The 14,223-nt window shown below is 39.4% G+C and overlaps 1 protein-coding gene across 3 annotated transcripts in view; it reads left to right on the top strand.

Annotated features, from left to right (window-relative positions):
• jarid2a (jumonji and AT-rich interaction domain containing 2a) overlaps positions 1-14,223 on the top strand; it is a 46,915-nt gene that overhangs the window by 8,608 nt on the left and 24,084 nt on the right. Inside the window, exons 2-4 of one of the 3 annotated variants that reach the window (XM_067448665.1) lie at positions 4,121-4,244; positions 9,887-10,031; positions 11,100-11,269. In XM_067448665.1, the coding sequence (XP_067304766.1) occupies positions 4,121-4,244; positions 9,887-10,031; positions 11,100-11,269 (439 nt within the window). Of the gene's footprint in view, positions 1-4,120; positions 4,245-9,886; positions 10,032-11,099; positions 11,270-12,987; positions 13,879-14,223 lie in introns of those variants that run through there. The other 2 variants (XM_067448664.1, XM_067448663.1) reach the window with 2 other exon arrangements.

Genomic DNA, 14,223 nt, shown 5'->3' with positions numbered 1-14,223 from the left:
AATAAGATCACCTGTTGCTCATTTAGTTTCCTTGTGTAACGCTGTGTATTTAAGTCCTAGTTTCCATAGTTCATTTGTCTGTCCTATGCCGTGTTATATCGGTTGTTCTGTTTCTTTGTTTTCTGAGGGTTTTGGGTTTGTGTTTAATGAAACTTGATTCTGCTGCGATTAGATCCCCTTCCTTGTCTTTGCTGCATCCTACCTGACACTAGTGAGGTTAACTGTACACTCACCTAAAGGAGTATTAGGAACACCATACTAATACTGTGTTTGACCCCCTTTCGCCTTCAGAACTGCCTTAATTCTATGTGGCATTGATTCAACAAGGTGCTGAAAGCATTCTTTAGAAATGTTGGCCCATATTGATAGGGATAGCTTTTTGCAGTTGATGGAGATCTGTGGGATGCACATCCAGGGCACGAAGCTCCGTTCCACCACATCCCAAAGATGCTCTATTGGGTTGAGATCTGGTGACTGTGGGGACCATTTTAGTACAGTGAACACATCCCTTTTCCACCAGAATGAACCGGGTGCTAGTTCAGAGCTAGTGCTAGTGCCAGTTCGTAGTTGGTCCGACTGAGGTGCCTTTAAGACCCGTTTTCTTTTCCACATGCTGCTGAGGCAGCGGGAAGCTCAAACACACCAGGCATGTTCTAGATGACGCTGCACAGACCGACACGCGTATGATATAAAAAAATGCATGAGTGAATCACAAGCATAAGGAGTAATATGCTCTCGCTGGACTCGTTGTTATACTGCAATCGGTCTGCACAGCGCCGATGCATCTCGGACAAGTCTTCCATCAACAATGGCGAACATTGCTTTAATATTTATTCACGTGGCTTTATGACATCGTAAATCATCGGCATCAAAGCGAATACAACCCGTTCATGCAGTTTGCAGTAATTTGTGTAGACAGTGATTACAAACGAGCAGCAGCTATTAGCTCCATTAGCTGCTATTTAAAAAAATGGCGGATCTCTTGTTGACCCTGCCCCTAAAGCCTGACGTAATTGTTTCTTACTTCTAGCCCAGCAATGTTTTGGTGCTACTTAAGAACCACTTTTCCTGACTCCGAGCTGGTGCTGTGGGTGTGGAAACACAAAGAACCGATTTGAAACAAGGCTCTGGCTCTGAACTAGCACCAGCATTGCCTTGGTGGAAAAGGGGTATCATTGTCTTGTTCAAGAAACCAATTTGAAATGATTCGAGCTTTTTTACATGGTGGATTATGCTGTTGGAAGTAGCCATCAGAGGATGGGTACATGGTGGTCATAAAGGGATGGACATGGTCAGAAACAATGCTCAGGTAGGCCGTGGCATTTAAACAATGCCCAATTGGCACTAAGGGGCCTAAAGAGTGCCAAGAAAACTCCCCCACACCATTACACCACCACCAGCCTGCATAGTGGAAACAAGGCATAATGGATTATGTTCTCATTCTGTTTACGCCAAATTTGTAGTGGAGATGAGTAGTACCCGGTGGGGTCTTTGCTGTTGTAGCCCATCCGCCTCAAGGTTGTGCATGTTGTGGCTTCACAAATGCGCTGCTGCATACCTCGGTTGTAACGAGGGGTTATTTCAGTCAAAGTTCCTCTTCTATCAGCTTGAGTCAGTCGGCCCATTCTCCTCTGACCTCTAGCATCAACAAGGCATTTTCACCCAAAGGAGTGGCCGCATACTGGATGTTTTTCCCTTTTCACACCATTCTTTGTAAACCCTAGAAATGGTTGTGTGTGAAAATCCCAGTAACTGAGCAGATTGAGAAAAACTCAGACCGGCCCGTCTGACACCAACAACCATGCCATGCTCAAAATTGCTTAAATCACCTTTCTTTCCCATTCTGACATTCAGTTTGGAGTTCAGGAGATTGTCTTGACCAGGAACACACCCCTAAATGCATTGAAGCAACTGCCATGTGATTGGTTGATTAGATAATTGCATTAATGAGAAATTGAACAAGTGTTCCTAATAATCCTTTATGTGAGTGTATATATAGACTATAGACATATTTTTTGCTTTAAAAAAAATAGACGATTTTTTGTTAAAAAAAATTAAGTATTTTTTTAAATGAGTTTTAGGTTGTTACAAAAAAAAAATCTATTTGAAATAAATGCTGTTCTTTTTAACTTTATATTCATCAAGAGTCCTGAAAAATGTATTGCAGTTTCCATTGAAATGTTTAAGCAGCATAACGGTTTTCAACATTGATAATAATTAGAAATGTTTATTAAGCAACAAATCCATCATATTAGAATGATTTCTGAAGGATCATGTGAGACTGACTGGAGTAATGAAAATTCAGCTTTGTCATCACAGGAATAAATTACATTTAACATCATAATTTATTTAATTTAATATATTTGATATGATATATTAAAATATAAATCAATTATTTTAAATTGAGAAAATAACTTGCACAATACTTGTTAATTCATAGTATCCAATTGCTCATGCACTGTTTAAACCCCAATGTTAAATTTTTGGGGTTTCGTATTATAAGACAAACATTTCCTTTTTCTCTCTGGCAATCTATTTATATTGACTATTTTTGTGGGACCCTACTTGCATAATCTCATAAATAATAGAGATTGGCGCTCGCTCGTGAAATGTCATATCGATTTGAGTTCACCCTGACAGGGACTTTCACAATAGACCTGTGGAAGACCGTCTCCATGGTGACTAGAAGTTCCCTAGCCAGTGCCACTTTCTTCGTGTGCCATGAGGAGGCCCTAAGCTGGGGTCAAGCACTTCACATCGTCCTAATCATCTCAAGTATTTCACATTGCTTTTACTGGGGGGAGTGCAGCATGATTACGAATCTTGCTCTCAGGATCAGTTTGCTAAAATAAGTAACATTTACAGTGATAACAATACATAAAGGCAACATGATGCATGTGCCGAGGGTTGTAAACTTTTTTTTAAATGGGATGATCAGGGTAAATAGTACTTTATTTAGTTTTCTGAGAAACATGCAAATATCTTATGTAGCCTCTTAAGGGCAGTACTACATTTTTGAACAAAGTAAGAAAAATGTACACATCCTCATACTATAGTCAAAATATATTTGGGAATCTTTGGCATTATAGTCACCAATGAAATCTAAATTCACATTATTTTAATAGAATATTGTAGTGTTTATTATAGGCAAAATTATTAATCCATGTGCATATTTTTTTTGTTTGAATCTGTCCTTGTAAATTACTTTCCCTCTGGCAGACATCTCTTCTCTGAGGATGTGTTCACTGACAGAAGGGCTTGACGACATGTCACTCACATGAGATCACAGCAATATCAAACCACATCCGTCCATTCAATTCCCTGATGGACAAAATCAAATCCCCCGCTACATTTTCAGAAGCCATTTCACTCATATATATATATATATATATATATATATATATATATATATATATATATATATATATATATATATATATATCACAATAGGAAAGAAAGACTATCACAACTTCTGTTTCATGGTGACTTTAAACTCCCCAAAGCATTGTATTGTTACCCATGTGAATGGCCTGTTGTTGGGTCTTTTAGTGTCAGTGCAACAATTGGGGACATGATTTGAGAACAAGCTTGATGTTACATTTATGGTAAAGGAGACAGGCTAAGGAAATGAGCTGTTATGTTAAAGTAATATAAAGGTTTGTAAGAGATCACATTATTGGATGAAAGGCTTTGAGAGGAATGTGAAGAACAATGAGGTCATTCAGCTACCTACAGAGATGTCTTACTACAGCACATTAGGTAATCTATGGGGAACAAATGTAATGCTAAAATTTGTTGTGATTGCTTTTGGAGCATTCAGTAATAAAAGGCTTTCTGACATGTGCTGGGATTAGAAAACTGCAGCCAACTGCACTATTTATAGCACAGTCCACCGTCTGTATAGCTTTGCTGTACCCCCCCCCCCCCCCCCCCCCCGGGCAATGCTCAGTGTTTGTCATTTCATTTGTTTGACATGTAGAAATCATGCCGGTTTTCCAAATGTTTGACTAATTATTCCAAAATAGTGTACTATTTCTTATGAAGTGATTCCCCCCCTTATTTTTCTTTAGGTCATCTGTCTCATTTTAGAACTCTAAAATGAACTCTTTCATTTCTGCAGGATGATAACGATGGGATCCCATGGTCGGAAGAGAGAGTGGTCCGTCGGGTGCTCTACCTCTCACTTAAAGAGTTTAAGACGGCTCAGAAGAGCAAAGTGGAGAATGGCACTGGAATTGTTAATGGTGAGTATTCATCTTCAGAGATCTAGACTACAGATGGATACTGACCTTTAGAAAAGCTGCAGCAAAGAACTAATTTCTGTGACATCTGATGTTGCTGCTTTCAGCTGCCATTCTGAACCCCTTTAGAGATTAATATGTTTAGAGTATCGTACCTTAACCGTGGCACTAGATTTGGAGAGTTTTAAGATGATGGATAGGTTGTGATGTCACCATATGGAAAAGACTGAGCACATGAATATTAATTAACTTCACGCTGACATTGCTATAGGTATTCTTTCTACCACATCCAGGCATATTAGTTTATTAATATTCATGAGCCAAGCCTTCAACTTGGTCATATATACAGTGGGTACGGAAAGTATTAAGACCCCCTTAAATTTTTCACTCTGTTATATTGGAGCCATTTGCTAAAATCATTTAAGTTCAATAATGTACACACAGCACCCCATATTGACAGAACAAAACACAGAATTGTTGACATTTTTTGCAGATTTATTAAAAAAGAAAACCTGAAATATCACATGGTGCTAAGTATTCATACCCTTTGCTGTGACATATATTTAACTCAGGTGCTGTCCATTTCTTCTGATCATCCTTGAGATGGTTCTATGCCTTCATTTGAGTCCAGTGGTGTTTGATTATACTGATAAGACTTGATTAGGAAAGCCACACACCTGTCTATATAAGACCTTACAGCTCACAGTGCATGTCAGAGCAAATGAGAATCATGAGGTCAAAGCAGCCGGGAGATGGGAGAAAGTTATAGAAAGTCAACCATCACTGCAGCCCTCCACCAGTCGGGGTTTATGGAGTGGCCTGACGGAAGCCTCTCCTCAGTGCAAGAGACATGAAAGCCTGCATGGAGTTTGCTAAAAAAAATAAAACACCTGAAGGACTCCAAGATGGTGAGATTCTCTGGTCTGATGAGACCAAGATACAACTTTTTGGCCTTAATACTAAGCGGTATGTGTGGAGAAAACCAGGCACTGCTCATCACCTGTCCAATACAGTCCCAACAGTGAAGCATGGTGGTGGCAGCATCATGCTGTGGGGGTGTTTTTCAGCTGTAGGGACAGGACGACTGCTTGCAATCGAGGGAAAGATGAATGCGGCCAAGTACAGGGATATCCTGGACGAAAATGTTCTCCAGAGGGCTCACGACCTCAGACTAGGCCAAAGGTTCACCTCCCAACATGACAATGACCCTAAACACACAGCTAAAATAACAAAGGAGTGGCTTCACAACAACTCCGTGACTGTTCTTGAATGGCCCAGCCAGAGCCCTGACTTAAACCCAATTAAGCATCTCTAGAGAGACCTGAAAATGGCTGTCCACCAACGTTTACCATCCAACCTGACAGAACTGGAGAGGATCTGCAAGGAGGAATGGCAGAGGATCCCCAAATCCAGGTGTGAAAAACTTGTTGCATATTTCCCAAAAATACTAATGGCTGTATTAGATCAAAAGGGTGCTTCTACTAAATACTGAGCAAAGGGTCTGAATACTTAGGACCATGTGATATTTCAGTTTTTCTTTTTTAATAAAATGCAAAAATGTTAACAATTCTGTGTGTACATTACTGTGTGTACTTTTCTGAGAAAAAAAATAATAAAATGGCTGCAATATAGCAAAGAGTGAAACATTTAAGGGGGTCTGAATACTTTCCGTACCCACTATATATATATATATATATATATATATATATATATATATCCTTTGCAGATGTTCTATGCTGTTTTGGCTGCTTGCTGAGATAATTATAATCCAGAGACTGAATGTGTCAAAAAAAGAAAAAATGATGGCCTATTTTGTTACATAAATGTACGTTTGTTCTTCATTTTGATCAGTTTAAGGACTCAAATGTTTTTTTTCTACCAAAATACATTGAATCGTACAGTTCGATGTGGCATTTAAAAGGTGCGTTGGCATTTGATGAATTTTTGGCATTTTGCCTTAGATGCTGAGCTCATGTATCTGCAGCCAGCTGTGACACTCAGGGGGACACAAGGCACTGTGGGACTTGTCCTTATTTCCTCAGCCTCTCAATGGTCTATTAGGAATATTATTGTTCTGCCATGATTGCACTGAAAATGTATGAGCAAAGTAAATTATGCCCTGAATAATGCCCTCGCTGTATGGGTTTCATGTGCCAGGCCTTCAAAGCGCTCTCACTACTCTCAAATCAGTGCGCTGTAATGGAGTGAACTCAGTGACCTGACTGGCTGTGTATGGTGCAGTGCATCATCTCGCAGAGAATGTCAAGGGCATGAACAGAACACTTCATGAGCTCCCCGCTTTATATGCTTTCAATAACACTTAAGGATTCCTTTGAAACTGATTTGTTATAAAATGCCTTTCATTGCATTTCAGAGAGTCTTGTGCATTCTCTGTAATTAAAAGGCATCCTTCAGAATTCAAAACTGCGTGACGTCATCCTGTGCTGGAATTGTTTACCACCCTGTAAAATCATCAAACACAGACAATACTTGTATTCACAATTTTTAGATATAATGATGAAATAATATACTTTTGCTAATACATAAAATGTAAATTAGCATACTCTCACCGGCCACTTTATTAAGTGCTTTTGACTTCAGAACTGCCTTAATTCTTCATGGCATAGATTCAACAAGATGCTGGAAACATTCCTCAGAGAGTTTGGTCCATATTGACATGAAAGCATCACATATTTGCTGCATTGTCATGTTTAAGAAACATGTGAAGGTGGAAACAAACAGGTGATTTAAGCTTTGTGACATGGCAATTTATCCTGTTAAAAGTAGTGAAAAAACTATGTGGCCAAGAATATATCCCCCTACACCCAGTGCTCAAAGTGGGAAAAAAGTAGCCTTTCTATCAGCTCAAACCAGTCTGGACATTGTCTTCTGACCTCTGGCCTCTGACTGGCACAACAAAGCATTTTCTCCCACAGAACTGCCGCTCACTGGATATTTTATCTTTTTCTGACCACTCTCTGTGAACCCTAGAGATGGTTGTGCATGAAAATCCCAGTATCAGCAGTTTCTGAAATACTCAGATAAGCCTGTCTGGCACCAACAAACATGCTATGCTCAAAGTGACTTGTTCTCACTTTTTTTGCTCATTCTGATGCTCAGTTTGAACTTCAGCAGATCCTCTTGACCATGGGTGCATGCCTAAATGCATTGAGTTGCTGCCATGTAATTGACTGATTATTTATTTGTGTTAATATTAATAAGCAGTTAAACGTGTACCTTATAAAGTGGCCGGTAAACGTTTAAATAGTATAAACCACTGTTATGGTTATGTTCATTGTTTGCATGATTCCTTTCTCAGGTTCTAGTTTTCCTGTGTGTTTGATTACTCTGATTGTTGCCATGGTTGTTCATTGTTTGAGTTGTTATTCTGTTAGATTTACACTGTTCCCAGTTTCTTTGTTCTTCTGTTGCTGCAATGTTTAAATTGCCATTGTGTGCTACACCTGTTTTTAGTTAATTATATAATTTACTCTATAGTGTTTCTCTGTATATATATAACCCCCAGTTTCAGTTGCCCATTGATCATTATTGTCTATGTGGTTGTTCTGTTCCAGTTCTTGGAGATTGCCTAGATACCTGTGTATTGTTACTGAGTTATTAAAATATGCTGCACATAGTTCCTGCTTCTTTTTTCCATCATTCCTGTTGCAACCAAAATGTGGAACGGATGCTTCACATCCAAAATGATCAAAATGGATCCTTCATACCATCACCATCTGCAAGAGAGAGTAGGATTATTGCGCACCTTGGTGCGCAATGGACCCGTTGCATCCACAGCCACAAAACCAACAGACACTGAGGTAATGCCTGAGCCAAAGATCATCCTGGACACCAAACCTGACAAAAAGTCTGACCAGGTGTGTGAGCCAGCAATAACGTTTGTGCCTGTGTATATTTTGGTGGAATACGAGGGGATGGAATGGAGCCGCGTCTCTTTGACTACGGCGGATGTAAGTGCGCTAAACTCAACACCCCTTATATTGTTTGTGGAGTATGAAGACAGCACAATGCCTGTTTTGTCTCCCAGCACTGTGCTATTGTTGTCTTTGATGTTCCCGCCCTGCCTCCCACTCCCACCTCCACTGCCTGTTCCGAGTCTAGAGAGCTTTTCCTGAGAAGTCTGGCTGCCCGGTATCAGCCAGTAAGGCCATTTATTCCCCCTGTTTGCACTGCCTAGTCCTTCAGTCCTTCAGCAGAATGTTGCCTGCCCGGTGTGTCGTGGACTGTCGACCTGCTTACTCTGCCTAGAAACTATAAGCCCATCACTCCACCTCAGCCAGTCGACCAGTCGGCTCCACAGTAGCTCCTGGGACCGTCGTACATATGGCTCCACTCCGGCATCACCATGGACTTACGGGCCTTCGTCATTGACGTCATTGACCCACCCCATTTGGCTCCGCTGTGCTCCTCCTTCCCTCCGGCTTCACCTCAGTACTTGGATGCACCGACACATCTGGCTTCACCTTAGCTGCTTATCCACATGCCTCTGCCTTGCCTGGTCTCATCGGCTCTTTGGCTCCAACTGAGTCTCCATCGCCATCAGTCTCAAGTCAGCTGGTCTTTTACCTGGTTTCACTAGCCAGGTTTCCACCTTGGCTCCTCCCTCCCTCGAGGTCTTGGGTTTTTGTTCTGGGATTCCTGCTGGGGCTTCTGTCCTGGCTCTTCCTACAACTGACTTCTTCCTGGCTTCTGTCATATTCGTATCCTCCCACCCTTTTTTTGTCTTCTGTGCCCTGACTCCTGTGTTATTTATATATATATATAGCTCTGGAAAAAAATTAAGAGACCATTTAACATTTGAGAAATCAATGTTAAGTGGTCTCTTCATTTTTTCCAGAGCTGTATATAATCAGGTGATCAGGTATTTCTTTTTAGGTGGGTATAGCATGCGTTTAATCCAGTTTCCTTTGTTTCAGTTTGTGTCCATGGTTTTTCATTGATTTGATTATCAGTTACACCTGTTTCATTGAATGGTTCTCTGTGTTTCTTTCAGTTCATTGTCTGTTCTCGTCGGATTATGTTGGTGGTTCTGTTCCTGATAATTGCATTGTAAATGTCACATCTTGTGCACTAATACTAACGTATACATACTAAGAAGTAGTTTTATTTTTATTTTTTATAGCACCGCCGCTTTGGAACCGCCTTCCCAGAGAGCCGCCTTCCCTTTTTTTTTATAGGGCCCCATACCAATTGATAGATCTGATATTGTTATTCTCAATGTTGTATGATGTAAGAGGACAGACAATAACTAATGCACATGTTGTATTTTCACTTAATAGACTAAATGTTTATTTTTTTGGCCAACATTACTGAAACCTTAGATAATTGTAACAGGACACTATAGGCACTATCCTTTTCCCTACTTCCTGTCAGTTTATTCTGAGTGTGCACTTAGTCTGAGTGTCCACTTGTGTTTGTTCGCTGCAGACTGCATGATTGGAAAAATCCTGTTTCAAACCTCTTCTTTATTTCAGAGGCAACTGAAGAGTTGTTGTGGATGCTACACCCTTTAGATTTGTTTATTTCATTTGTTAACAGAAAAATGTCATAATATTAGAAATGATAGGATGGAGGAAATTGTTTTCTCTGGTATTTATGTGCATATGTCTCAACTTCTTTCCTAGGCTCCTTTGCAAATGGTCATTTGAATGGTTCTGGAACCAAAGCCGGGCTGTTTGCTGGAAGCTGTAAGTCAGACAGGACACAACATGCAGTTCAGAGTAAGGACTGCAGCCATGAGTACTCAATAGAAGGGCCTGTCAGGAAGAGGTGAGTTTACTGTGCCTTTTCCCTGTGAGATTTCCAGCACAGTATGTTACGGTTCTGTGTCATTCTAAGTTTAATTCATAAATATATCATGATGATTAAACTAGGCGGGAATATAACAGATTTGACAATGGCTTAGGGCATCACTTAAATTAAATGATACTTATAACTATATACTATAACTTTCATTGCCAAAGAGATAAATTATAAAGTTAAATTACAGTCTGATACACACTGTTCACCAGTACAACTTAACTGGTGTAGCTGGTAAAACATGGGAGTCTTGATGGTTAAAAGTTGTCTGCTATCACCAGACCAGGATCAATCTTTAAAAATTGAACATTGATCTGTGGAGTCTGCTTTGTATTTTCTACTGCACAACAAGATGCGTGATCAACGAGCATAATTTAAATGACTCTGTATGCAACTGGATAGTCCTTCAACCAATCAGACCACAAGAAGCTTGATTAACAGGCATCCTTCTCTAGTCATCATCCTGTTAAACCAGCCAATAGCGCGTCAGGTGGATAAACCAGTCTGTGATTGGTTCCCATCCCACAAAATTGTAACAGTGTCGTTCCAAACCGTAAGACCTTTGTTCATTTTCGGAACACAAATTAAGATATTTTTTAATGAAATTTGATGAAAAAGCATTCTGACACCTCCATCGACTGCAATATAATTAACACTTTCAAGTTCCAGAAAGGTAGTAAAAACATTGTTAAAATAGTTCATTAGTTCCTTAATTTTATGAAGTGAGGAGGATACTTTTTGTGTGCAAAAATAGCAGCTCCTACGCAGTGTTTTAGTCTCAATAAAACACGAGGCATCAATTGAAAGTATCTTTTAAATAAAAAAGAGCTTCAACTAAACTTCTATCATTTATTCTCATAATGTTCAAATCCCATGACTTTCTTTAGTGTAACATAAAATGGACAAAGAAAGCTTGATCTGCATTCATTGTAATTGTTTAGAGAAGAGCGGCCAATTAAAGGCTTCAAACTTGCATGATGAATAAATAAAGGATAGAGGGATGAGTAAATATTGACTTTTTTTAAAAATTTCTAACAGGCCAAGACTGCAGGCTCAGAGGAAGTTTGCTCAGTCTCATCCCTGTTCTCCCAATGCCACTCCGCTGAAAGTGCTGGAGGCCATGCCCCCAAGCCCAGCCACCCTGCTCAACCATCTCACAAGACGCAAACCCAAAACTGAAGACTTCCTCACTTTTCTTTGTCTAAGAGGTGGGTCTGCTCTCCTTCTATCTTTGTCAGTCTTCATTTCCGCACTCTCTCAACTCTTAAAATGTTTATAGACTCCACAGTTCTTTGCCTCTGGGCTGCGCACATTCACCTCTCACATGGGAGTTTCGGTTATTGCTGGCAAACATTTGTGTGACTCTCTCGTGTGTGCTGATGTTATTTACAGTGTCTGTGTCTTGGCTGATCTCCCAGTGTAGATTTTCAATTCAATTTTAAACCTTCTTCCAGTAAACAAGTCAAAGGTGACAATGGCAAGGAAGAACTCCTGAAGATGTTTAAGTAGATGAGGGATTGTCCATGTTGCATGTATAATATTCATGTGGAGTGGAACTATGGTCCAATGGGATTTCAGTGTGGATGGAGCTATACTATTCGAGGTCATAGAGAGAATTATTTAGAAATCTAATTTAGATGCTGGTTTATACATGTAGGTTGCTTGTTTTGTTTTTAAGAGCATGTTTTTTGACCTTGACATCTGTTAAGCGGAATATTCCAGGTCAGTTTAGCTTTAGAAAAATACAAAATAGACATCTAATAGAAATGAAAAGAACTTTACCCAATTAAAAAAGGCTGTTTAAGGTGTTTACATGACTTTGTGGGTCAAATCTCAAGCAATTAAGCATAAATGGCTGGTGTTAACTTGTGCATTTATAAACATTGATCATTCTGGATTTGTGACAGCTATAAATTCTTTTGCAGTCCTTCATCATATTTTTCATCTCATCTTTACTGGCAGAACAAACACAGAGGACACAAATCGAGTTAACATCATACTTTCTCTTATTCTCTTTTCCTTCCCACTCACTTAAATTTATCAGGCTTCTTTGAAATGGTTGACTTTCTCCATATCTCTTCTTTCTCGCATACGACTGTGTAAAGACAGGGAACAGACTGATTGGATTTGCCATGGACTCTTGGCTGAGGGCAAAGTGGGTTAATGGATTCTCAAACATAAAGAATGTAAATGAGAACATCTTTTCCCAGTCTCCATTTCTCCCTGTCATCATATCAAACCTCTTTTCATTATTGGGTTAGAACTCAGAGCAAACATAAACGTGAGAGTGGTATTGTGGATCAGTTTATGGATTTTTAAAATATATCCAGAGCTTGTAGTGTCAAATAATTCAAGGCTGATTTAAGCCATATCTCAGACGCAGTGGCGGCTGGTGTTTCTCATGAGTGGGGAAGCACAGATCACAGATCGTTTATCAATGTGCATTACAATCTTTGACTTTTTTTACTTTAAAGTCTGCTTCTAAAAGCTTCTACTTAAACTACTACTAAACAATGACATTACTTGATAGAAAATAATTGAGCATATTTAAAACTGCATTTGCAACATTTACTTGAAAACATTTGCTTAGACAAAAGATTTCCATTTCAAATAAATGGTTTAAAAAAAGACATTTCTTGAGCATCAAATCAGTATATTAGAATGATTTTGAAGGCTCATGTGGCTGCTGAAAATTTTACTAATTGGTGACACCCAAATCAAGTGTACTCTATTAATGCACATGTCATAACTGATTACAGTAAAAGTGTTTGTTTCCAACCAAGCTAGTGATGAGATGACTAAAATTCCTTTCTAAAATTCTCTCTCTCTCTCTCTCTCTCTCTCTCTCTCTCTCTCTCTCTCTCTCTCTCTCTCTCTCTCTCTCTCTCTCTCTCTCTCTCTCTTCTCTCTCTCTCTCTCTCTCTCTCTCTCTCTCTCTCTCTCTCTCACTCTCTCTCTCTCTCTCCCCTCCCCCACCCCACCCCCTCTCATTCTCCATCAGCCCATAAGGGACAGAAGTAAAAACAGATTCGGGTTCACAAAGATCCTCAAGCAAAGTCACACTTTGCTTCGAGGAATAATACATATCAGAGGACAACATCAGTAGTGATTTAAATTCCGACTCTTTCCAAAAATAATAGGATACTTGGACTAAACAAGCTTCTTTTTCTGCAGATTCCATGTTAATTAAACAGTTAATCAGCTGTATTACTGGAAGTATTGTAAGATGAAAATCACATTCATTAAAGGTGACATATTAGGCAAAATTCAGTTTGAACACAGATGTGTGTCCACTGTGAGTGTAAACAACCAGGCTATAATGATAAAAATCCACCCAATACTTTTTTAAATAATCATCAATCATTATCAATCTCTCACAAAACGTTGTTTTACATTTCTCCCTACTCTTGCATAAGTAGGGAAACCCCGCCCAAGACTGTTGATGATCTGCTCTTTTAGCATAGACACACCCCTGATTGAGAAGCACAGAGACCGCCATTTCTGTTTACTCGCTGTATCAGCTTGCTAAAGTATTGCAGTATCTGCGCCAAAAACATTACAAATGTTCTGTTGTTGTATGTACCAACAAAAAAACATGAGTCTCCGTAGACTCTCGGCATCCGAGCCACTGGATGATTAAAATTTTTGAAGGAAATGTGCCGGAGAATGTCGGTAAAATGTTATATATTTGTGCAAATAATTGTACACATTACTGCTTCACCAACGAGGGTCAATACAAGCTGGATTTGCGAAAAAGTTGTTTCTGAAGGATGGGTCAAAACCAACGCTTCATGCTCTAACTTCGTATCCAGAACAAGTAAGGATGGCACTTCATATTTTGTGAATGTTTGCAGATTTCCTTTCTGAATGAGCTTTCTAGAATGCTGTACGGCTACTCTGACTAAAGTTACCATAGTCTCTGACTGTATTCACAGAGACTAGAGCTATTTTGTTATTTTTATCATGAAAACGCTCATCGTCTGCGTAATTCATAAACGCACAATTATTATGCATTGTAGTGTCAGGTGACAGACTTTTTTTACATTTCCACACAAACACCTATACAACAATTAGAATAACATGACGGTACATGCTAGTTGATGAATTGAATCAACGGAACTCCACAACAACCAACGTTACATAAATGTATCCACTAACTTTT

This window comes from Pseudorasbora parva, chromosome 7 (genome assembly GCF_024679245.1).
Source record: "Pseudorasbora parva isolate DD20220531a chromosome 7, ASM2467924v1, whole genome shotgun sequence".
In the NCBI taxonomy this organism is placed as follows: Eukaryota; Metazoa; Chordata; class Actinopteri; order Cypriniformes; family Gobionidae; genus Pseudorasbora; species Pseudorasbora parva.
Note: the sequence above shows the minus strand (reverse complement) of the source record. Positions and strands in the feature narration are given on the sequence as shown.